The 26,423-nt window shown below is 42.1% G+C and overlaps 1 protein-coding gene across 1 annotated transcript in view; it reads left to right on the top strand.

Moving 5' to 3' along the window:
• Nucleotides 1-26,423, top strand: part of FOXO3 (forkhead box O3) — a 129,145-nt gene that overhangs the window by 90,210 nt on the left and 12,512 nt on the right. The window contains exon 2 of the mRNA XM_060753134.2: nucleotides 22,076-23,515. Coding sequence (XP_060609117.2) covers nucleotides 22,076-23,479 — 1,404 coding nt within the window. The 3' untranslated portion in view covers nucleotides 23,480-23,515. The remainder of the gene's footprint in view (nucleotides 1-22,075; nucleotides 23,516-26,423) is intronic.

Here is a 26,423-nt window from a genome sequence, read left to right as displayed (position 1 = left end):
AAATGGCAATGTGTTGAAATATTTAGCACAAAAATGGGAGGAAAAATAGATCGTTTTGGTACACACATACATTTCTGCCCAATGAGATTGTTGGACTGGATCAGCAATTCCCATCCTCTATGCTGCAGTAGAATTACCAGTGTGCCACAAGTCTTAAATGGAGGTGTGTTTTGTAATGGTTTTTTTTTAATAAGGGTTATCAACAAACTGAAGTGTGATGAGAGGGTGACAAAGATGACAAGGCACTTTGAGAGAGAAAAGTTTCATAAGTTATTCTGGGAAAAAAGGATTAAGATATGATGGGCCATATGAAGCACTAACATAGACCATGGAGCAAATTTGTGTTGGCTCCAGAAAGTGGTGCTTAAACCATTGGGCACTGACTGCAAAGAAGATCTTTTTTCTAATGGTTTTGTCTGCTTTCCAGTAGAACCGTGGTTCTCAACCTGTGGGTCCCCAGGTGTTTTGGCCTACAACTCTCAGAAATCCCAGCCAGTTTATCAGCTGTTAGGATTTCTGGGAGTTGAAGGCCAAAACATCTGGGGACCCACAGGTTGATAACCACTGCAGCAGAACATGCTACCTTTCAAGGAGGTCAGATGTCCTTTATTAGAGGTTTTGTTTACAGGGTTTTTTGAAACCACTGCTGTAGCAAAGTATCCCATGTCAGGATGGAACGAGGTGGTTATTGATGCTCCTCCTTCTAGTTTTATAATGATTGTGAGGTCAAAATCACAACATTTGGGTGCGGGGAGGCTGTTTTCTCTTTGTCTGTGTAAGTGGACCATGCTCTGCCTGTTTTCATCTGATCTGCCTTCATTGGCCAGCATCAGTGTATTGATTATGATTGGATCATTCCCTTCCAGAACTGAGGTGTACAATTAGACCTTCATATTTGCTGATTTACCTTGCAGTTTTAATTATTCTTAGATTAGATTAACATGTTATCTACAGGAATCTCTAAGCCCTTCAGTGTGACCCTATGGTCAGTTTCCTCCAGATATTGACAGTAGAGTTGCATTGCAAATCCCAAAAATTCATAGTAACAATACTTCTCTAGGCATTTGTATGTCCTCCAACACAACTCCATGGTCAACTTCTGATGGAAATGGACTAAAAAGTTGTACTGGAAAAGATTCTACAAAGGCATTCTCACAGGTTAGAAAATTGTGTTTTTTAGTTGTAATTTTCCCACTTTAATGAGGGTCCATCACTCTCCCTCCCCCCCCCCCCCCAAGTGGAGAGCCTGCTGTAGTATAATTTTTCCAAGGGCTTATAGCTCAGTATTTTTCCTGCAAGAGGTTCCAGAATTGATGCTCAACATTTCCAGTTAGGGCAGGAAAAAAATGCCTGTTTGAAAACCAGGAGAGCCACTGCCAGTTAGTGTAAACAACACTGTGGTAGAATCATCCATAGACAATTGCATTCCTAAATATACACCTTCTGAGAAGGTGTTCTTATAAAAGTTATTCATAAAGAACCATAAGATATACTTTTCTGAGTAGTTTTTAGAGAGCTTAAAAGAAAAGCCCCCCTTTCATGTAACCGAAATATGTCTCCAGTTTTTTACTTCTCCAATGGGAGCAATTGTGCCAGCTGTCAAAAGTTTGCCAAACTCTGGGACTAGGTGGATTTTGGAGGCACCTCCTAGTTTATGACCTTTTAACTTTTTATTTCATGCTATTTTAGCTTCTCGGTAACCACTGTGTACTTTTGGGAGTGCATAAATCAAAATAATTTTAGCTTTTTGGCAGGTCAGCTAGTCTGTGTGAATTTGAAGGAAAGAAGTAGATTACTTAACTGTTCCCCTTTGTTGCCTGCCATTTAGGGTTTTTTAAAATGTTAGTCTTTCTCTTTTTGGTTACTCCGGTGGTAATCCAAATATGCAAACTCCAGCTTTGTGTTTTCTTTGAGCAGTGCTGCTGTGCTTTGTCACAGCAAGCCTGAGAAATGATCCTGTTGCCCTACGGTAGCTCTGTTTCTTGTCATGTGTTACCACAACCAGCCTCATATCAAATTAAAATAGCATCCTGATTCAGAGGGCAGGGAGCTAAAGAAAGATCTTTGTGTCCAAGCCAAAATGCCACACAGGGTGAAGGAAGCCATACCACCAAGCCATTTTTATGGCATTCTGGTTGTCAGTGATTCTCTCTTGCAGCAACGATTATTTTGGCATATGGTCAGCAATTTCGTATTTCCAGCCATTAGATTGTACTGTATTAGATATTCATGAAACAGCAGTGTTACAATGAAAACATATATACTTGAAATTGGGATCTATGGTAAGTGTGCAAATAATCTTTTCTGCAGGCCCTTTGGATTTTGAGCCTCTGAGCTTTCTTGGCATAGAGAGACTTCCTCTGCTACTCAGACTAGTCTTGGCAAAAAGAGTCAGAGTAATGACTGCCACTTTTTCTTTCTCCCTTCCTTTTGTAAATACTCTGGAATCATAAAGATTTACTCATTCCAAGATTAGCCCTATGTGAGTAAAGAAGAACATAGTCCTGCTTCATGCAAATGCCCAGGAGAAAAAGAGAGGACAGAGGGGAAGGAGATAATAGCATTATGAACCTGATTGCAGGATACTGAGCCACTGTCTTTCCTTTCCAGAGTATTTTTGAAGCTAGCAAGGATACGTATTACTTACACAATAAGTACTAGTAACAATTCAGGTTTGCCAGGAGCATACTGAGCTAAAAATAGTAATTCTGTTGCGTTCACAGTCATTGCTATGAAGTTCTTGAACGAGACTAGTTAGAGCAGTGGAAGCTTGTGCCTACTGAGTTTGGGCAGAGGGTTTATTTGCCAACGAGAGACTAAAGTTATAGGTAACGGGTAAAGCAAGAGGGTCAAAGTAAGTACAGTGAGCCCTCAGGATTCGAGGGGCATTGTTTTCAGCCCCCCTCCGCCGCACACACAGATACCAAAAATATTCATGTAGGTGTATGTAGCGCAGTAGCTTAAACTGCTGAGCTGCTGAACTGAAAGGTAGGCAATTCAAATCAGAGGAGATGTCATGCTTATATCATTAAATTGGCTTATGTCATTAATGCTTAATGCTTATATCATTAAAAGGGCCTCCTGGTGGCACAGTTGGTTAAGCCAAAAAGGTTGGTGGTTTGAATCCACAGGACGGGGTGAGCTCCTGGTGTTAGCCCCAGCTTCTGCCAACCTAACAGTTCAGAAACATGCAAATGTGAGTAAATCAATAGGTACTGCTCCACATGACCTTGGAGGTGTCTATGAACAATGCTGGCTCCTCGGCTTAGAAATGGAGATGAGCACCAACCCCCAGAGTCAGACACGACTGGACTTAATGTCAGGGGAAAACCTTTACTTTTTACCTCAGAAATGCTATTGGGCAGTAGCAGAGATGATGGCAAGCCCCACCAGCTGCCTGCTTCTGCCTCATAAAGGATCCTCATTCCCTCCAAGGCAGAAGCAGGTATCTGGCATGCTTCCCTCTGTGGAAGGGGCCTGAGGCTGTTGGGAATTGTGGGAGTTGAAGTCCAAAACACCAGGAGGACTGAAGTTCGCCCATGTCTGGACTAGACTGAATAGACTTGTACAAGAGTCACTGTATTATGGTTTTGACAACTGGCACCAGTTGTTGTGAACTGCATGATCAGAAGGAGCTTGCTTGTTAGCATTACAGGATATAAAAGACATAGTTTGCCCCTTGGTGTAAACACATTGATTGCATTTTTAAAATTATATAGGAGCCCACAGTTGTTATACATAATGAGATATCTTGGAAATGGGATCCAAATCTTAACACAAATCCATTTATATTTCTTTGTACACATAGCCCAAAGGTAATTTTATACAATATTTATAAAAAATGTGCATGAAATGTTTGTGTACATTGACTTATCCAATGTACACAAACATTTGTCAGCCATCCATGTAGACACTTTTTGATGTTGGGATACTTCAGATTTCAAAATTCCAGATTAGAGGTTTTCACCCTGCATAAGCTTTAGAATTACATTAGAATTTAGCATGATATTAGTAATTTCATTTTAACCAAGTCCTAACTTATGAATATGGCAGTAAGGAGCCGCGGTGGCACAATGGGTTAAACCCTTGTGCTGGCTGAACTGCTGATCTGAAGGTTGGTGGTTTGAATCCATGAGATGGGGTGAGCTCCCGTCTGTCAGCTCCAGCTTTCCATGCGGGGACATGAGAGAAGCCTCCCACAGGATGGTTAAACATCGAGGTGTCCCGTGGCCAATGTCCTTGCAGACAGCCAATTCTCTCACACCAGAAGTGACTTGCAGTTTCTCAAGTTGCTTCAGACACACAAAAATGGCAGTAAATGCTGCTGCTCTGTCTTGGTGTCCTCTGTGGAAAAGAAAGACAGTGACCTTTCTCCCAGAATTATGGCAATGGGGAGCAAGAGGGAAACAAAAGGACTGCAGAGCACTCGACAGAGACATTATAAGCAATAATAGTATATAAAGAATATCTAAATTAATTTCTGAGACAATATGAATTAACTGCCACATTGTTTTCTAGTAGACAATGTAAGCACTTTTTCTAGGACTTATTTATTGAGTTCCTTCCTTAGCTGCTTTTTGACAAGATAATCTTACAGAGGCTGCTTGCAGAATTAAAAAAAATACAAAGAGAAATATTAAAATGTATTAAACATAAACCATTTAAAATAAAACCGGTTTCAACAAAGTACAATTCCATAAAGTGGAATCCGGTGTCAAACAGGGATGTGTTATTGCCCCAACTCTATTCTCCATCTTCATCGCTATGATACTTCACCTTGTTGATGGGAAGCTTCCCACCGGAGTGGAAATCATCTATCGGACAGATGGCAAGCTATTCAACCTCAGCAGACTGAAAGCCAAAACCAAGGTTACAACAACATCTGTTATAGAACTCCAATATGCTGATGACAATGTCGTCTGTGCGCATTCAGAAGAAGATCTACAAGCCACTCTAAACACCTTCGCAGAAGCATACGAGAAGCTCGGCCTGTCATTGAACATTGAAAAAACCAAGGTGCTTTTCCAGCAGGCACCAGCCAACCCCTCTCCAATGCCAGTGATACAGCTTAATGGTGTAACATTAGAAAATGTGGACCATTTCCGCTACCTTGGCAGCCACCTCTCCACCAAAGTCAACATTGACGCCGAAATACAACACCGCCTGAGCTCTGCAAGTGCAGCATTTTCCAGAATGAAGCAGAGAGTGTTTGAGGACCGGGACATCCGTAGGGAGACCAAGGTGCTTGTCTATAAAGCTATTGTCCTCCCAACCCTGCTCTATGCCTGTGAGACGTGGACTGTCTACAGACGTCACATGCAACTCCTGGAACGATTCCATCAGCGCTGCCTCCGGAAAATCCTGCAAATCTCCTGGGAAGACAAGCGGACAAATGTCAGTGTGCTGAAAGAAGCAAAGACCACCAGCATTGAAGCGATGGTCCTCCAACATCAGCTCCGCTGGGCCGGCCACGTTGTCCGGATGCCTGACCACCGTCTCCCAAAGCAGTTGCTCTACTCCGAACTTAAGAACGGAAAACGGAACGTTGGTGGACAGGAAAAGAGATTTAAAGATGGGCTCAAAGCCAACCTTAAAAACTCTGGCATAGACACTGAGAACTGGGAAGCCCTGGCCCTTGAGCGCTCCAGCTGGAGGACAGCTGTGACCAGCAGTGCTGCAAAATTTGAGGAGGCACGAGTGGAGGGCGAAAGAGAGAAACGTGCCAGGAGGAAGGCACGTCAAGCCAACCCCGACCGGGACCGCCTTCCACCTGGAAACCAATGCCCTCACTGTGGAAGAAGATGCAGAGCAAGAATAGGGCTCCACAGCCACATACGGACCCACAAGGAAATCCATAATGGAAGACCATCTTACTCGTCCAACGAGGGATCGCCTAAGTAAGTAAGTAAGTAAGTAAGTAATTCCAAAAAGTGTCTCAGCAGTGAATACTGTAAAAATAAACCTGTTGAATGCCATACAACAGGGGTCCTAAAACTTTTTAAACCGAGGGCCAGATCACAATTCCTCAAACTGATGGAGGGCTGGATTATAATTTGAAAAAAAAAATGAATTAATTCCTATGCATACTGCACATATCTTATTTGTAGTGCAATTTTTTTTAAAAAAAACAATAAAATAATTAAATTAAGAACAATTTTAACAAATATAAGCTTATTAGTATTTCAGTTGGAAGTATGAGCCTGCTTTTGAGAGAGGATTGTTGTTGTTGTGTGCTTTCAGGTCGTTTCAGACTTAGGTTGACCCTGAGTGAGAGCCGGGTAAATAACCTTGGAGGGTCGTATCCGGCCCCCGGGCCTTAGTTTGAGGACCCCTGCCATACAAGTTTCTAAAAACTGAAGCAGTTTTAGATAGACCAATAGTTCCTAACCTGTGGTCCGTGGACCACCAGTGGTCCGCAAGAATGAAAATATGCTCGCAGCCTCACCATTACTACACTGTTGCCTTGAAATTATGCAGCAATGAGAGCGACTGGTCTTGTGAAAATCTCTACCCATGAAAAATTGCATATGTTGGCATATGTTCTGTATCAGAAACTAGAGCTGATGTGGTCTATCCAATGCAATTTTCTAAATCAGCATCCAAAATAACCAAACTGAATCTAAAGTTGACCAAAAACTGATTTGTAACTCCTTTGGTACTAATGTTGGAGAGCGGTCCCTGGTCAAGTGGTCCCTGGTCAAGTGGTCCCTGGTCAAGTGGTCCCTGGTCCCCACAGAAGAGGCCCTGATTGTCATATCTGTTGGTCTTCATTATTATGGGCATTTAGATATTGTGTTAAACCACAGGCAGAATGCATCCACGCTGTAGAATCAACACATTTTCACCCACTTTGATGACTCAGTGCTGTGGAATGATGGGAGGTGTAGTTTTATGTGGTCTTTAGCTTTTTCTCTGTCAAAGAGCACTGGAGCCTCATTGAACTAGCGCCCCCCCCCTCCCCATGATTCCATGGCATTGAGCCATAGCAGTTAATGTGGATTCTGCAGTGTAGATGCATCTGCAGTTTCATATGAATATCGGCCATCCTTCAAAGCACTTTCTTATTTCTCTCTTATTTATTGTCTTTCGGTGTTAGTGGGCATCATAGAATTTTCTGGTTGTTTATATGAAGAAGGCCAATTTATATAAAATTCAACAAGTTTTGTTTTCCTGACTGTAACTACTTGGAGACACATTCTGCATTGTGTGGTTAAGCAAACTGTATGTCTTTCTCTCCCATGTTGAAATGGGACCACACACTAAAGGCCATTAGGGAGCTTCTTGGCTCCTTAGTTACAAAAATGGTCCATTTTCTAAATGTCAATGAGATTATGATGCTACATCTCTTCTGAGCCTTTCGGGATACAATAGGTTTTAAATAGAAATACTTAAGTGACAAACTTTTCCCTTCCCTTCCTGGGCAACTGGCTCTCTCCCAATATTATATCAGTTAATTTCTTTCCCTGTAGACACAAAATAGGGAGCCCCTGGTAGCGCAGTGGGTTAAACTGCTGAGCTGCTGAACTTGCTGACCGAAAGGTTTGAATCCGGGGAGCAGGATGAGCTCCTGCTGTTAGGCCCAGCTTCTGCCAAGCTAGCAGTTCAAAAACATGCAAATGTGAATAGATCAGTAGGTACAGCTCCAGCAGGAAGGTAACGGCACTCCATGCAGTCATGCTGATCACATGACCTTGGAGGTGTCTATGGATAATGCTGGCTCTTCAGCTTAGAAATGGAGATGAGCACCAACTCCCAGAGTTGGACACAACTGGATGAAGATCTTTAAGATCAATTAAAGGGATTATGTGGTTTTTAACTTCGTGTTTTAATAGTTTTTAACTGGGAATTTGTAATACTGTTTAATGTTTGTATATTTTTAAATAATTATGCAGATGCTTTTATGTTCAACCACTTTGAGTCCCCTTTGGAGGAGATAAAGCAGGGTATAAGTAAATAAATATAATAATGATGATACCAGAAGGTCCAGAGTTTTTCCCAATAGAAGGTTGTCTTTAAAATCTCCTTTGAGATTAAAGTTGGTGCTTCATGGATTTCCAAGTGTTGGACTAAAGTGTCCCATCGGCTATGGCTGGCATAGTTGTTGAGGGGTAATGGGAATTGTTGTCCAACTATAGTGTCAGCTGTTCTCCATCCCTACTTTACAGCTTCCTCAAGCTATGGTTCCAATTCAAAACTTTGCAACAAAGACATAAAGGAGAATATATCAGAAAAAATCACTGCCTTGGATCTGGAAAAGGAAGAGATCAAAGGATGAGATATGATTATCAGTCCTATGTCTATTCATGACAAGTAACATTTATGAACAGAAACCTCTTGAGAATTTATATATAATGCCTTCATTTTCATTCAAGGAGCCCCTGGGGACACAAGTGTCATCTGAACTCCTGACCAAAAGGTCAGCAATTCGAATCCGGGAAGTGGGGTGAGCTCTCATCTGTCAGCTCCAGCTTCTCATGCAGGGACATGAGAGAAGCCTGCCACAGGAAGTAAAACACCCAGGCATCCCCTGGGCAATGCCCTTGCAGACGGCCAATTTTCTCACACCAGAAGCGACTTGTAGTTTCTCAAGTCACTTCTGACACATACACAACACACACAATTCCATTTAATGCATATGTCAATATATGTTGGGTCCTAAATGTGTTCCATGCTTGGCTGCTTCTAAGTTTTAGTAACAACTGTTCCAAATGGACAGGAATTAGTATAATTACTGTACTTCACTTTACCACACTTAGGCAAGGTGATTGATTGGTTGATTGGTTAAATAAATAAATAAATAAATTTAAAAGCCTCTACAAAATTGAAAAGACCCATTTATAGACCAATAGCACTTTTTGAATTTCAGATAAAAAATTCAGAATTTAAATTAGGTTTTGAATTTTACGTAAGGGTACTTCTTATTCAGTCTGTAATTGCTGTAAAACAAACGAATTCCTCAATGAGCAAAAGAGTCATGATAAAAAGAATCAAGTGCTACCTATTTTTCCCCTTATAAAAGTTATACTGGCTAGTAAGTTGAAGTGTTTGTTGTGTACTGGGCAACTGGTATAATATTTTACATTCCAAGGTTTTGTTTCTTTTTAAAAAAAATCATTACCTAGTCTGTGCAATTATAAACTAATTGCATGTTTTAAATATCATGGACTAGGGGGTTGCTGTTTCAGATTAGTATTCGTAATAGGTAGATTGACTGCAAATCAGAAGGTGCCCAAAAGCCTGTGGCTGGAAGGATTTATATCTCATGCACATTGTTGAAGGGCCTGTGCAGACTTGCTAAATTGTGGTGATCTCGCAATATATATTTAATCTTTGTCAAATCACTCACATGCTACTTATGGCCAGTCCCTAGGAACCACAATTAATATATGTAATTGAAGGCATATAATTAATACAGCCTTTTGCTCAACCTGTGGTTATGTCAGTCCAGAAGAAAAGTAAGCAAGCTTACATCTATCAAAACAGGTTGGCTTCTAGCTGACAACTCTATTATTGTTGTTCACTGAGATCCTACATCAGAGACATAGTTAGGAAAGTACAATTAGGCGTGCATCTACACTGTAGAATTGATGCAGTTTTACTCCCACTTTAACAGCAGTGACTCGTTGTTATGGAACCATGGGAGCTGCAGTTTTACAATATCTTTAGCCTTCTCTACCAAAGAGGGCTGGTACCTCACCAGACTACAAATCCCAGAAGTCCATAGCATTAAGCTATGGCCGATAAAGTGGTGTCAAACTGCATTAACCTAATAATGTAGCTGCACCCTATGTCTCATCTCCAGAGGTGACTCCCTTAACCCACCTTCACAACCAGCAGCCTCATCAGGAGATGGAGGTCTCTTCTGCTGACTCTTAGGGCATATTAGGATGATGTCTCCATCTCCCTTCCACGTGGATTAGGAATCTGTAACTATAATGCTTAGGGTTACGAATCCATAACTGCTGTGTAGGATGCCAGCCAATATCTCCTTTATTTAAAAATTAAATATGCACTCCCATTTCTTACTCCTAATTTATCAGAGCATTTCAGGCTGTCCTTACTCCAATCATAACTTACTCCATAGAACTGTCATGCAGTGGCAAAAAAAGCCAATGGGATTTTGACTTGCATAAATAGGAGTATAGTGTCTAGAGATCCAGGGAAGTCATACCACACCTGGAATACTGTGTCCAATTTTGGGCACCACAATTGAAGAGAAATGTTGAAAAGCCAGAATCTGTCCAGAGGAGAGTGACTAAAATGATCAAGGGTCTGGAGAACAAGCCCTATGAGGAGTGGCTTAAAGAGCTGGGCATCTTTAGCCTTCAGAAGGAAAGGCTGAGAGGAGACATGATAAGGGCCGTGTATAAATATGTGAGGGGACGTCATAGGAAAGAGGAAGCAAACTTATTTTCTGCTGTCCTCGAGACTAGGACGTGGAACAATGGGTTCAAACTACAGGAAAGGAGATTCCACCTGAACATTAGGAAGAACTTCCTGACTGTGAGAGCTGTTCAGCAGTGAAACTCTCTGCCCCAGAGTGTGGTGGATGCTCCTTCTTTGGAGGCTTTTAAACAGAGGCTAGATGGCCATCTGTCAGGGGTGCTTTGAATTGATTTTCCTGCGTCTTGGCAGGGAGTTGGACTGGGTGGCCCACAAGGTCTCTTCCAACTCTATGATTCTATGAAATAGTTGCTTTAACAGAATTAGGGTTTTGAACCTGTTGTTGCATTTGAGTAATGTGTAAATAAGAAGTACATCTTAAAATGTAACTCATATAATGATTGCAAGTACTTCCAGTTAAAATTTATGTGTGTTTGGGGGGGGGGGGGTACTGTGACAAATTCCAAGGAACCATGTTTTTTTTCTCTTGGGTCAAATAAAGGTCTGCCATGGACTGCCAGGAATAGGTCACCTTTCGCAGTATGGGGACAGGGAGAAAGAGGTTAGCTTGGGAACAACTTTGTAGTTTAGCTATACTCTTGGAAAACTGAATGCAGCCCCAGTTTGTCAGCTCACTTTCTATTTAGTACAGGTATGGGCAAACTTGGGCCCTCCAGGTGTTTTGGACTTCAACTCCCACAATTCCTAACAGCAAGTAGACTGTTAGGAATCGTGGGAATTGAAGTCCAAAACACCTGGAGGGCCCACGTTTGCCCATACCTGATTTAGTAGTTAGTAATGACAAAGTCATAGAAATACACAATTTCTATGCTCTGGCCTTTTCACTGGATCAAACATGTAGCACTGACGTGTACATGCACTTGCACTCCTTTCCTGATGCAGCAAATGTAAAGCACACGTTGCACCAGATAAAAGTTCAGGATCAGGCTCTTTGAAACTTTGCTGACACGCTGATTTGATTAGTTTTGGTGTTTGTTCTCTGCCCACTAATATAAGTATTTCCTGTTGTGAAGTAGCTGATTTAGTCACAGTTTCCAAAGCTTAGTGCTCTCAATAAAATGGGTAGATTTCATAACAGGCGACCTTGTACTGACTCACCCTTGTAATCTTTCACATAAAACTAACATTGAGGGCTTGAAAGGAATTAGTGGGGGAGACATTAAAGGAGAAATGTGCATTATTTTCATTTTACTCTACTGAATTGGAACATTGTTCATAGAAGTACAAGTGAAGTATAAAATCATCTCTTAAAAATGTGTGTAAACACTGCAGTTTTGCTTCTATGAGTTCAGGTCTCAAACAAACTCAGAATGTACTTTTAGTTTCTGTGATCATTTTGACATTCAATTGTTTTAAGGTTCAATTTTTAACACACAGCCTTTACTGTAATTTGCTTATCTGGGATCAATTTGTAAGCCTCTTTCTGTACCCAATTAATGTGGTGCTCTTGCATTATTACATCCCATAGCAGTTGCTGTAAAGAGCAGTTCTGCAGAAAAGCAAGCGCATCTGATTCCGGTGGGGAGAAAAAGCAATAAGAATATTTATTGATTTCTGTCCTGCCTTTCTACCCTGCTTTTCCTAGTGAGGTCTAGATGGTGTACACAGCTTTTCTCCTTCCCACCTTATCCTCAGTAGCAACCCTGTGCAGGCCATTCATTGAGTTTCATGGCTTGGTGGAGACATGAATCTAGGGTGTGTCTACAGTGTAGAATTAATGCAGTTTGACACCACTTTAACTGCCAAGGCTCAATGCTATGGAATCATGAAAGCTGTAGTTTCACAAAGCCTTTCTCTGCCCAAGGGCGTTGGTGTTTCACCAAACAACAAATAACAAATGCCTGGTTAAACTACAAATCCCAGGGTTCCATAGCTTTGTGTTTGTGTCTATTAGGATCAACTTAAGAAACTTCAAGTTGCTTCTGGTATGAGGGAATAGGCCGTCTGCAAGGATGTTGCCCAGGGGATGCTCTGATGTTTTACCATCCTATGGCAGGCTTCTCTCATGTCCCTGCGTGGGAAGCTGGTGCTGGCAGACAGAAGCTCACCCCGCTCTCCGGATTCGAACCACCAATCTTCAGATCAGCAGTTCAGCCAGCACAAGGGTTTGACCCATTGCCCCACCACGGCTCCTTACTGCCATATTCATAAGTTAGGACTGGGCCACAATGGTTAAAATGAAATTACTAAAATCATGCTAAATTCTAATCTAATTCTAAAGCTTATGCAGGTTGAACACCTCTTATCTGGAATTTTGGTCAGCAGTCCTGCCGGCACAAGGGTTTAACCTATTGTGCCATCAGCAATTAATGTGGTGTCAAACTGCATTGATTCTGCAGTATAGATATGCCCTCAGTATAGTTCACATACACATTCTTAGGCAGCTTTTGTTTTGCTTTATTTTCCCCTTGGTCTAATCAGCTTTAATGTGGATGTAAATGATCTGCATTAAGACCACCCACTTTCAGCATATGTGTGGCACTCCGTGTTTAAGGGCTTCCCCCACCCCATTCCAGAGCTTGCAAGAGTGATTTATGCTACCTATTCATGGACTATAATTGCAAGAATCCTCTGTGCCAGAATGGCATATTCACTAAGAGATTCTGGGTGTTGCAATCCAGAAAAGACCTTTGCTAATATAATGGGTGGCTCCTAGCAGGCCTCGTTGCTGTGTGTGCAGAGCAGTCTCTAGTTGTGTGAGACTCCAGAGTGCAGAGTGAGGAGGCCCTTGCAGTACGTGTGCTGGAAGACCCACGGAGCTTTGTCCTGGGATCACAGATGCACGCATGCAGCCTTCCACTTAGCTGGAGCACTGGGTCAGAAGACAGCGCTGAGGACAGGCGGGGGGCGGAGGGGGGAGACGTGTCTGTGAGAGCCGCTTCCAGTGTCCAATGTGTGCCGGAAGTGCAGGTTTGGTGGAGTGGAATGGAATGTTCTCTGTAGTTTTCCAAGAACAAAAACAGCTGGGCAAGAAGCTATTGAGACAGTTTCTAAATTTGAAAAAATAAACTCCACACAGCCGTTTATTTAACTGTTGCCTCACGAAGAGGTTCCTCATAAAATCCAGAGCACTCGGGAATGTTTCAGTAGACTGGGAGGTTGCTCCTGATTTCCTCCCCTCGCCCCGATTAATCCTTAGACTCCCACCCTCTTTTTTTGAGTCAGACTTTCGGGAATTACAGCACTGGGAGTATTGGCTAGGATGTTCTCCTATATCTCTCCCCCCCCCCCCCCAAACAACATTTCCCAGTGGAAAAAGCTGCAAACCTTGTGCTTAGTGTATGCACAACAAATGTTACTTATTAGAGGTCTCTTGTGGTCAGCAAAAGGCTGGCTATAGGATCAGTGGAAATGTGGTGCTAACTGAAAGACTGATGTGTTCCCAGATGTTTCATTTCCAGTTAGTCTGAGTTTTATTTATTGTAGCAGTTTGAAATGTCATGGAGAGACAGAGGGAAAGTGTGCACTAAGCAGTCTCTTTTAGATACTCTAGTCCTGATTCACTTCTAGTTATACACAATTAATACTTGCCCAGTTAGTGTCTTGGTGTGTACCTAAAGACTCACCCAGCCATGTCAGAAAGGGCCAGACATATTGAGATACAGATACACTGGTGCACTTTCATTCACTCAAAAAAAATCTGTGGTTTTTTTTCCTTTTTAATCTGTGTGTTTGTTTTGTTCTGTTAGAATTGTAATACAATGGGATGGTTGCTGATGACACAATAAATAAATAAAATATTCACTCATTCGCAGTTCTAGTCTTCTGAAACTCCAAAAGCAGAAGTGGAACAATCTAACAACCCCTAACTATTATGTTAACTCCATTCTTCGCCAGAAGGTCTGACATTATGGGAAAGGGAGCAGGAAGCCACTTCGTTGAACTAGGCCATTCATTATTCTGTCTAGCTTAGCATAGCCTTCTCCAGGTATGTTTCCACCACCCTGTTCCAACACGATTGGCAACCAACCAAGAATGATAGGAGTTGTATTAAAAAAAACATCTGGAGTGATCCACAGTGGAGGAACAGGCTTATTTAAACTATGTGACAACTGCTTCTCTGCTTCAAACAGGAGTACTTTCTACTTGGAGATGACTAGAATTGAGCCTGGGATATTTTACATATAAAGCATATACTGTGTCACTGAGAGACAGTCCTTCCTTAGCTTCCCTGATAGGCATGTGACTATGGGCGCATCCAGACAGCTCACAAAAATGCGTGCTCCCACACTTTTACTTGGGGTATCCAAACAACACCTCAAGTAAAAGCGAATTAATATGGCACAAAGCAGGAAAGCCCTGCTTTGTGCCAAATTAATTAGGTACCAGATTAGACCAGGGTCTTCCTGAAAGACCCAGGTCTAATCCAATATGGCCGCTGCTTGGACTATCTCTTTGGAAGTCCTGGGACTTCTGAGGGGGCAGTCTGCACAGCCCTCTCGCGTTTTCCGGGCTCCATGAGTTCAGAAAACCCAGAGGGCTGTAACCCCCTCCCCCAAACCCCGCAGAAAAGCATTAAAAACCAAAAATTACTTACCAAAACTTTTCCTTCTGCCCCCTTCTCCTGGCACATCATTTCTACGTGCCAGGAGAGGGCCAGCAACAGGATAATGGCGGACAACTAAATTATTTTTAGTATTTAAGGCTTTTCTGGTGGAGTTGTCTTGCTGTCCGGGTGTCCTGCTAGAAGGTCTGGCAGGACATCTGAACACACACCCTCCCCCGAACGGCCTGTGTTTTCTGCTAGTGTGGGGACATATGTTTGTCTTGGACTGGGTTTTTGAAACCCGGGTTGGACCGAACTTTTCCCCTGTGTGGAACTGGCCTAAATCTGTAGTTTCTAAATTATTTAAATACTGCTTTTGTGTGCAGATCTCTCATCTAGATAACACATAAAACCCTTATTGCTATTTAAATGTACCACCATCCCCATCTGCATTTACAAAATTCTACTGGAGGGAATGAAATTGAATCTGGCATCCGACATAACACAAAACCCAGCTCAACTTCTTTGTTTCCTATATGTTCACATCTCAGAAATTGGGGGGGGGGGGGGTGGCAGTTTTCAGAATCCAAATTTTGGGAATTGTAGTCCAAGTTCCAAATATGCTATCACTGAGCTTTTATGGAACAGTGTAATAACTTCTACAAAACACTACAATATACACCATTTTCTAGACCTGTGGTGTTCAAAGGAGTTTGTTGAGCGATGTTTGGCATGTTAAATAATTATCCACATTAAAAAGCACCTTAAATTTACAGATTGCAATCACTAGATGCAGACTGTTTGAAGACGCCTCCATTTAGAAGCTATGCAGACACACAAACTTTGCAGAAATAATCTTGCCACCCAGGTCTTCTTGGAAATATCTCTCAACAATGAGAATGATCCCCGTCCCATGGCATGATTGCCTTGCAAACTGTAGACTGTTTTTCAGGTGGTTTTCATCAAACCATTTCCCAACTTGAATTTTTTATGTATCTCAGCGAGGAGGACTGCAGGAAAAACAAATGTTGAATACATACTTGTAGCCCTTTTGGAATGACTTTGTACAAAGCTCGGTATGTTAAGCAAGACCCACTGGCTATGTTCCCAAGAACTAACAACCCAAAGGGATTTCTCATTGTCACTTGGAGCCGGGGAAAGATCCAAGAACCACATATAAACAAGAAATTTTCTTCCTTTGTTCTTGATCACGGGCACAGACATGTTAAGGATGACCATTTTTATTATGACTAAAAAAATCGAGAAAGTTAACATCCACACTCATCTTTGTCTAAGAATGTCAAGAGGGATAAATCTGAGCCAGAACTCCTCAAATTGCATTTTGTGCCCCACAGCTGAGCCCTAAAATCCATAGGAGTGAAGTTGAACATGTTCAGAGAAGCTTTTCTCATCTTATGTCCACAGTCTCAGACTTGTGTAGTAGAACACATGCATTTGATACCTAAGGAAGCAGCCACAGAGAGGGAGAAAGAATGCCAATGCCTCGTCAGCACGTGCTCGGTGGATGAGCAAATTTTGGCACCCACTGCAGCTGATGCTGGCATCTCTGCATTTTGATATTTTTAGTACTTCATGGTGAGGGAGCAAATACCAGGTGTTGCAGCCATTGCCATCTCCATTACCTCCAGTGACTCTGGGTCTCACCTCAGATGATCAGTACACCAAAGCCACTCTAAGCTCAGGGACTGGACTCCTCTCCCCTTCTTCCTCACCAAGGTGAGGAAGTACTGCCTTTAGAGAATTATTTTCCAGCCCTGTGTTCCACAGTTGCTTACCATCTATCCCCACTTCCGGTGCCTACCTTTTCCCCATCCTGTATACTTCCTTTTGGGAGCCATTAGTGTTTTGTGAAGAATGGGTACAGAAAGCATCATGTCCGTGAGCATTTATTGCACTTCATTCCCACTAGAATCCTGTGGCATAAATTACGCTTGGAGGTTATAATCAAATCCTTCATGGTCAGTGAGGGGTTGAACTCAGGCTGGATCTACACTGCCCTATATCCCAGGATCTGATCCCAGATTTTGAATTGGATTATATGAGTCTACACTGTCAGAAAGTCTGGGATAAGCAGATAACCTGGTATCATCCTGGGATATAGGGCAGTGTAGATCCTGCCTCAGACATTCTGGTTACAGATCCAAACATCTATAAATGTACCCTTGCACTCTCTTTTTAAAAGAGAGTGATGCACAAATGCACTGCTGGATTTTATAAGAGTCCCAAGTTAAGACCCAAAATCAACTATCGTGTACCTTCATTCAGCCACTGTCTTTTGACCTACATTATTTCAGCTGAGCTGCTAAACTTATTGACTGAAAGGTTGGCAGTTCGAATCTGGGGAGCAGGGTAAGCTCCCGCTGTTAGACCCAGCTTCTACCAACCTAGCAATTTAAAAACATGCATATGTGAGTAAATCAATAGGTACCACTTCTGTGGGATGGTGCTCCATGCAGTCATGATGACTACATGATCTAGGAGGTGTCTATGGACAAGGCTGGCTCTTTGGCTTAGAAATGGAGATGAGCACCACCTCCCAGAGTCAGACACGATTAGACTAAATGTCAAGGGAAAACATTTACCCTTCCCTAAGAGTCCATCTCATTGAGCCATGGCAGTTAAGATGGTGTCAAACTGCATTAGATGTACAGTGTAGGTGCACCAATAGCCTCTGGCCACATGACCTTGGAGGTGTCTACGGACAAAACTGGCTCTTCGGCTTGCAAATGGAGATGAGCACCACCTCCCAGAGTCGGGCATGGCTAGACTTAATGGAAGGGGAATCCTTTACCTTTACTTTTTACTATCTCTTCAAATACTGATGAAAATAAATTGTATAAGACTCTATTTCCCTATAGAGACATCACCCTGAGCCACTTTGGAGAAGGGCAGGATGCAAATAAAATAAATATTATCCTGTTATTAGAGACTGAAAATAATACTTGAAAATAAAGGGGTTCTTCTTAAACCCTTATGAATAACCAAAGAATTGGTGTTGCAGAACTGGTGGAGACAAGCAAACCTTAAATGTATTTCTTTATCCCAAATATAGTGGATTTATTGAATCAACTGCTGAAAGGTTATAGTTGCCAGGTAAAATTGGAGATTGAGGCTCCTACCCCTTTTAATGGTTATGTGAGAGAAGGGATTTCAGCAGGTGTTGCTTGCTTGACAAGTTCTTCGAAGTATTTCTGTTTTTTTCCTTAGAGTAGAATTACCTTACATGGCACAGATATCAGATGTTAGACATTTTATTTCAGCTGCCTTCCTCATTCATTAGATTTCCTAAGGATGAGGGAAGGGGTCATTGAGTCCCTTCTTTCAGGAGTGTTTACATTGTTTCGCTAACTTAATCCGGACCCCTAATTGCCCTCCCTCTTCCAGCGTGCCATTGGAAAGTTTCACTTTTCTTCTTCCTCTTTTAGTCAAGGAAAGTTGGCAGTCCCTCCTCAGCAAGAATTTCCCCCACTCCTCCGAGCTCAGTGTCTGTTTCAGTCTCTTCCATACCGTGTTTACCTTATGGAGCTTGCCCATTAATTCAGACACCAGCTGCAAGTGCCTCTACTGGAATACAGAGGCTTTTTTGTCTGGGCCCAACATGTGGTATCAATTTATCATTCCCAACAACGCAACAAGGCATCCACTCACTTTAAAAATAAAAAAGAGTGGTATGATTTAACTCCTGAAAGCCACCCCTCCCACCTCCACTATATTTTAAAAAATAAGACTAGAGATTAGCAAGATGAGACACAGCTGGTGGAGATGGGATCCTTGTGAGCCGACTGTCTGGCTCTGCTTTGAGGAATCTTGCTCACATTTATGTACCAGTACATTTGCTGTTTAGGGAAGAGGGTCCTAATATATAATGCCGCACTCTGCTACAACACAGTGACCTTTTGTAGATTAAAGCAGGAGTCTATTTTCACAACAGGGTCATTTAGAAGTGATGAATTACTTGTTAGGAGCACCATCATCAGACTGGCTTAGGAGCATTGGCAATATCCTCGTAGGAGGCTTTTTAACTACTGTACAGCTTCATTATTCAATTGGGCACAATATTTATATTTATATCCTGATTTTAAATGGTGTTCCCAGATGTCACAAGCCCAAGTTATTTATTAGGACCTGAATTCCATTCATTGTTAGTCCCAATTAAACTAGACACACTCAATCAGACAGGGAGGTATACATCAGTATTTCTCAACCTTCCTATTGCCACGACCCCTTAATACAGTTTCTCATGTTGTGGTGACCCCAACCATAAAATTATTTTCATTGCTGTAATTTTGCTACTGTTATGAATCGCAGTGTAAATATCTAATATGCAGGATGTAATTTCATTCCCTGGAGCAAATTTGGCAGAAATACCCAATATGCCCAAATTTGAATACTCGTATGCTTGGAGGGTGTGGGCTTGAATTTGTCATTTGGGAGTTGCAGTTGCTGGGATTTATAGTTAACCTAAAATCAAAGAACATTCTGAACTCCATCAACGATGGAATTGAACCAATTTGGCACACAGAACTCCCATGACCAATAGAAAATACTGGAGAGTTTTGGTGGGCATTGACCTTGAGTTTTGGAGTTGTAGTTTGCCTACATCCAGAGAGCACTGTGGACTAAAACAGTGATGGATCTAGACCAAACATGGCATGAATACTCAATGTGCCCAAATGTGGTGGGGTTTGGGGAAAACAGACTTAACATTTGGGAGCTGTACTTGCTGGCATTTATAGTTCACCTACAATCAAAGAGCATTCTGAACCCCACCAACAATAGAATTGGGCCAAATTTCCCACACAGAACTCCCATGACCAACAAAAAATACTGTGTTTTCTGATGGTCTTTGGCGATCCCTCTGACCCCTCCTCATGACCCCCCCCCCAGGGGTCCTGACCCCCGGTTGAGAAACACTGTTATAAATGTTTTAAAACTTTGCATCCCAAATAGCTCTCCCTCCTAGTCTGGGTCTCTTACACATCCTGCCTAAAGTCTACACTGGAAATAAGTCCAATGGAAGTAAAAGAGGTTTTATTTCCTATGCAAACTGCAAGTAAAGAGGAGGGCATTCAGATTGTGACCATAAAATTAATACTCAGTTTGATCTTTAGGAAAGTTCGAGACTAGGGGGGAGTTCTCAGGTGATTTGCAAAACAGGTGATTTGGAGAGAGGACAGTGGGGTTGAGGAGATGATACAGAAGGTAGGGAACAAAAAACAGAAAGGAAAGAGCTTCAGTCCTGTGATCATAACCAAAGTTGAGGCAAATACCAGCATCCCGCTGGCTCCCTCCTTACTGTCCTTCCCACAGAAGGTGAAGACCTTTTTATTTCCACAGCCTTTTGAGAACTGTTTTTACAAAGAAGGGCTTTTCTTAGTAAGCTGCCCTATTTTTATCTTCTGCTTTTTAATGGGTATGTTTTAAATGGTGTTCAATCTTATAGAAAGTTCAGTTGCATTTAAACCTATCCTTTTCTATATTTCATAAATCATTCCAACTCTACCATCTTATTCTATACTTTTTTTTAAAAAAAAAGGGATACTATTTGTTAAATGTGGGTTCAACATCCGATCTTGTTTGTTTACTCTCACGCTTTTCAGGTAATGTGAATTCAAGACTTATATTAACATAGTTGGTGGAAATTGCTTTTTTAGTTAGCAGCTTTTTCTGTGTCTTGCATCAAATTTAGTCCAGCTAGCTTTGTTTACATGACATAGGGACGTCTGGACTATGGATTTGTTCAGTGCAAACATTTATAGTCATTGGTGACTCAATTTTACTAGATACCTTGCTGTGTTTTTTTTTTATTTTACCCTCTCCTGACTTTACTTTGTGTTATTTTCTTTTGTGCCTTTTTGTTATATTATAATTTACGTTTGTGGTGCACACTTAAACTGCCTAAAAAGCTTTAGTAATTGTGTGGCTTCAAACATGTATAGAATCATATCGTTGGAAGAGACCTCATGGGCCATCCAGTCCAACCTCCTGCCAAGAAGCAGGGAAATCGCTTTCAAAGCACCCCTGACAGATGGCCATCCAACCTCTGTTTAAAAGCCTCCAAAGAAGGAGCCTCCACCACACTCTGGGGCAGAGAGTTCCATTGCTGAACAGCTCTCACAGTTAGGATTTTTTTTCCAAATGTTCAGGTGGAGAAATAAATATAAAATTAAATATAATGCAGAAATAAATAAATGGGTCTGTTCGTTCCTGTGTTTCTTGTGGCAACTGGCATTATTGGACTTTATAGGTCCACCAATTCTTTGAAATGAAAAAAAAACTTGATGTGATGCAAGTCATCTCAAGAAATGTACATGAATACCTCTGTATAGCAGAGAACATTAGGCTGGTTACCTAACTGAAGTGCCTCTAAGAGAAGGAGAATGAAAGCAGTAATCTGTACAATGGGATAGAGAAGTATAGCTGGTGCTGTTTGCAAAAGATGATTGGGTTAACATGTTTTACACCCTGATCTTGAACATATTGACTTGGAAATTAGTTTCTTACAAAACAGGTTTCCAAGTACAGGTGCTTAAGGTTGTTGCCTATCTCTGTTAACCATCTTGGTTTCTAGCAATATTCCAATACATCAATAAACATTGAGCAATCTTTGTGAAGCACTTTGATGGAAAGTTATGTTTAATGAAGGAAGGGTGGGAATATTTTAACTTTAATAAAAGAACACAGAGAATTATTGTTTAAAGTTCTTAGAAAATCTTATGAAAGCAGATGCATCATGTACTTACAATAATGGCATCAGTACTTCAGCACTTTCCTAGAGAACAGCTCTAATCCAGGGATTCGTGGTATCTCGATAAGTGGAAATTACATTAAGGTAATTCAGAGCATGCAAATGCTATTTTTTGTACTGCAAACTCCAGAATGCTTGGAGAACATGCACAGTGACCATGCTGGTTGAAGGATTCTGGGAATTGCATTCCTACAAAGGCAGTTTTTAAGCTCAGCATTTCATTTTTGTCCAGTTTAGTGTCTAATACCTAGAACACTGGTAGCATTAAGTAAACACTTGAAGAATAGTAGCTATAGATCAAGAAAGAGTAGTATTTTTCCTACTGTTTTTATATGTTCTCTTTTGATAATTGTGATGATCAAAGGAAACATGTTCCTGTTTTAAATCTTGTCTTTTTGTGTGTGTGGTTCTTGCAGAACTCCATCAGACACAACTTGTCCCTTCACAGTCGATTCATCAGGGTACAGAACGAAGGAACTGGGAAAAGCTCGTGGTGGGTGATCAACCCGGATGGAGGGAAAGGTGGGAAAGCGCCACGGAGACGTGCTGTCTCAATGGACAACAGCAACAAATATACAAAGAGCCGAGGACGAGCAGCCAAGAAAAAAGCATCTCTACAAGCTGCCCAGGAAACCACGGAAGACAGCCCCACCCAGCTCTCCAAGTGGCCAGGTAGCCCCACGTCACGCAGCAGTGATGAACTGGAAGCATGGACAGATTTCCGGTCCCGTACAAACTCAAATGCCAGTACCATAAGTGGCCGCTTGTCTCCAATCCTGGCAAGTACTGAGCTAGATGAAGTCCAGGACGATGATGCTCCGCTTTCCCCCATGCTGTACAGTAGCCCGCCCAGCATGTCTCCATCGGTAAACAAACCCTGTAATGTCGAGTTGCCTCGGTTGACTGATATGGCAGGCACCATGAACTTGAATGATGGCCTGACAGATAACCTTATGGACGATCTTCTGGACAATATAAGTCTCCCCGCTTCTCAGCAGTCTCCCACAGGGGGTCTCATGCAGAGAAGCTCAAGTTTTCCATACAGCTCCAAAGGCTCAGGTCTTGGTTCTCCAGCGAGTACTTTCAACAATGGTGTGTTTGGGCCATCATCTCTGAATTCCCTCCGTCAGTCTCCCATGCAAACCATCCAAGAGAACAAGCAAGCAACATTTTCTTCCATTTCTCACTACAATAACCAAACGCTGCAGGATCTGCTGGCATCAGATTCGCACAGCCACAGTGACGTCATGATGACTCAGTCCGATCCACTCATGTCACAGGCTAGCACAGCCGTGACTGCCCAGAACGTACGCAGGAGTATTATGCTGCGGAATGATCCAATGATGTCGTTTGCTGCGCAACCAAGCCAGGGTAGTTTGGTCAACCAGAACCTGCTCCACCACCAGCATCAATCCCAGAATTCCTCTCTCAGTGGCAGTCGTGCCTTGTCGAATTCCATCGGTACTATGGGCTTAAGTGACTCAAACAGCATTGGGCCGGCAAAACACCAGCAACAGTCGCCTGCCAACCACTCTATGCAATCCCTTTCTGACTCACTCTCAGGCTCTTCATTGTATTCCAACAGCCTGAGCCTTCCAGTCATGGGGCATGATAAATTTCCCAGTGATTTGGACCTGGATATTTTCAATGGGAGCTTGGAATGCGATATGGAGTCCATTATCCGCAGTGAACTCATGGATGCAGATGGGTTGGATTTTAACTTTGATTCCCTCATCTCAGCCCAGAATGTTGTCACTCTGAATGTGGGAAACTTCACTGGTGCTAAGCAAGCTTCATCACAGAGTTGGGTTCCAGGCTGAAGGATTTATGCAAAGAGGGGAAAATGGGCAAAGCAGGTTAGCAAATGTTCAGTCTGTTGGCATTAGCTAGATTTTAACATGTGTAAATATGATATATATATTGGGGCAGGGGTGGGGGGGGGGATATATGTTACAGCACTGGGATATCCAACAACATGGTAAGTACTTACCCCTAGTAGTAACTCAGTTCTGATATAACCATCCAAAGTAATTTCTTCAGACATACCGTAGTGATGCACAGTGTTTTATAGGATCCATGATCCTATACATGGTGATGGGAGAGCATAGCTTGTTTTGAAAGGATTCAGATACATAGCCATAGGTGCCATTGTTTGCAGCCCTAACACTATGCACCAGGTTTCTGAACCCGTGGTTCTTCTCATATTGAGTATGATTACTGTTGCAAAACACATCCTCAGATGATGAAACCAATCTGTATCATGATGCAGCAACACATGTCGAATCTTTTCACAAGACTGCTTTCCATCTGGTTCTTCCCACTTGGTGATTGTGCCCACACCCACACAAACCCAGGATTGTGCGAATTGATAACAAAGGTATTTACTTATATTGTTTATTTCTCACACTAATCACTGTGAGGAAAATGCACTGTATTGCTAACAAGAGAGATGATAAGGAAAACTACATGTTCCTTATATAATGACAGAGTTCATAAGATCCATTAATGTTAAGACCGACAATATTATTAGTTGTCATCGTTTGTTTTTGTAGGCAGATCTGCAAGTATAGTTTGACGTATCTCATAGACACCAGGCTAGAGATAGGCTAATATTCATATTAAAAATAATAGTGTTGCTGTGAGTTTTCCGGGCTATATGGCCATGTGCTGGAAACATTCTCTCCTGATGTTTCACTCACATCTATGGCAAGCATCCTCAGAGATTGTGAGGTCTGTTGGAAACAGCCAGGCAGGAAGCAGCCAGGCTTTGTAGCTGCAAGGCCATTCGATGGGAATCAAGCTGGTCAAATCCAACATTCACACTTGCCTCAAGCAGACAAGAGTTCTTTCTTCCACCCTGGACCTTTCACAGATATATAAACCCCACTTGCCTAATTTCCAGCAGACCTCACAACCTCTGAGGACGCCTGCCATAGATACGAGTGAAACATCAGGAGATAATGCTTCTGGAACATGGCCATACAGCATGGAAAACTCAGCTACCCAGTGATTCGCCCATGAAAGTCTTCAACAACACAATAATAGTGTTGTTTGAAGGAAAATAAGTTCAAAAACATACAGTCTCTGAGGCAAGTGCTGGTTAAAAAATTAGTGATGAATCAGTTACTAATAGCCCACAAATGCTGACTTGATCCACTAGCTATCCATTATTTGTTATGGCCACCAATCATTTCTTTTTTCTTGGAGAACTATTTTTCTGCATGGTGCTGAAATCTGTTTCAGGGGGCTCCTTTTGTGCATGGGGAAAAAGGTGGTTCCAAAAATACCAACATAGTTTGGTTTGAAGCTCTTTTTGCAAAGTCACAAAGCCTCAGACATGGCTTGTGACATTTTTGTTGGGGGGGGGGGGGAGTCTCCCTGAAAACTTGGAAATCGCCAAACAATAGCATCATGGGGAAGAAGAGCATAGCTATCTAGGGAATCCCAGAGGACCAAATTCAACTGCAGAACTTGGAAGACCTTCCCTACACCCCAATACACACAGGTTGACGTTGAGAGGGATTTGGAGTTTTTTTGTTCACTGGACTATTTATTTATTTATTCCCCACCCTTCTCAACCCCATAGGGGACACAAGGTGGCTTACATATATAAGTAGTGATTCCATGCCCTACGAACATACATAGTAAAATAAACATATACATTAAAACAATAATTAAAAACATAGATAAAGGTAAAGGTTTCCCCCTGACATTAAGTCCAATCATGTCCAACTCTGGGGGTTGGTGCTCATCTCCATTTCTAAGGCAAAGACCCACTGTTGTACATAGACACCTCCAAGGTCATGTGGCTGGCATGACTGCATGGAGCGCTGTTACCTTCCCATCGGAGCAGTATCTATTGATCTACTCATATTTGCATGTTTTCGAATGGCTAGGTTGCCAGAAGTTGGGGCTCCCCGGATTCGAACCTGCGACCTTTCAGTTGGCAAGGTTAGCAGTTCAGCGGTTTAACCTTAAAACCACTTATTTAAAATCATGCAATCAAATGGAATAAGGAAAAGAGAAGGTAGCATCAATAGGAGTTTGCATCAGATCCCAGCTGATCTTGGAAACTAAGCAAAGCCAGCCTTAGTTATAGCTTTCAGTGGTTCTCAACCTGTTGGTCCCCAAATATTTTACCCTTCAACTCTCAGAAATCCTGGTAAACTGGCTGGGATTTCTGGGAGTTGTAGGCCAAAACACCTAGGGACCACAGGTTGAGAAACACTGCCCTTGGACAAATTCTCTCACAGTCTTTGATTCTGCCCTGTTTCCTGCTTTTACATTCCTATCAATGTACAGGACCCACAGGTTGAGAACCACTGGCTTAGATGAAGACCACCAACGATTACCAGCTGCTGTAAGTTACATTTCACAGGAAGGAACTGGCAAAACCGCCTCTTAAGTATTCCTTGAATAACCCTATGGCATAACCATACATTGACAGGCCACTTGAAGGTACAAACATACACAAACACAACATCAGTTGCAGTCTGTCTCACTCGACTCTGAAGAGAATGGTGTTGTTTCTTTATGAACTGCTAGCGCAGCAAAAAACGGGTTCCTTTGGGAGGAGATGTGTCTGCTGCCGGGCATCATCCTGCTTCCCAGAGAGCCCTGGACCAGTCCCTGGCAAGCTGCGGAGTGGATTTGTGAATGCCTAATATGATACATTACAACATAATGTAATATAGTAATAGGCCATCCATAATTTGAGATTTTCTCTTATGCTTTTTAAGGGCCATTATGCTGCTCGTGTGATTC

Source organism: Anolis sagrei, chromosome 1 (genome assembly GCF_037176765.1).
Source record: "Anolis sagrei isolate rAnoSag1 chromosome 1, rAnoSag1.mat, whole genome shotgun sequence".
Lineage (NCBI taxonomy): Eukaryota > Metazoa > Chordata > Lepidosauria > Squamata > Dactyloidae > Anolis > Anolis sagrei.
Note: the sequence above shows the minus strand (reverse complement) of the source record. Positions and strands in the feature narration are given on the sequence as shown.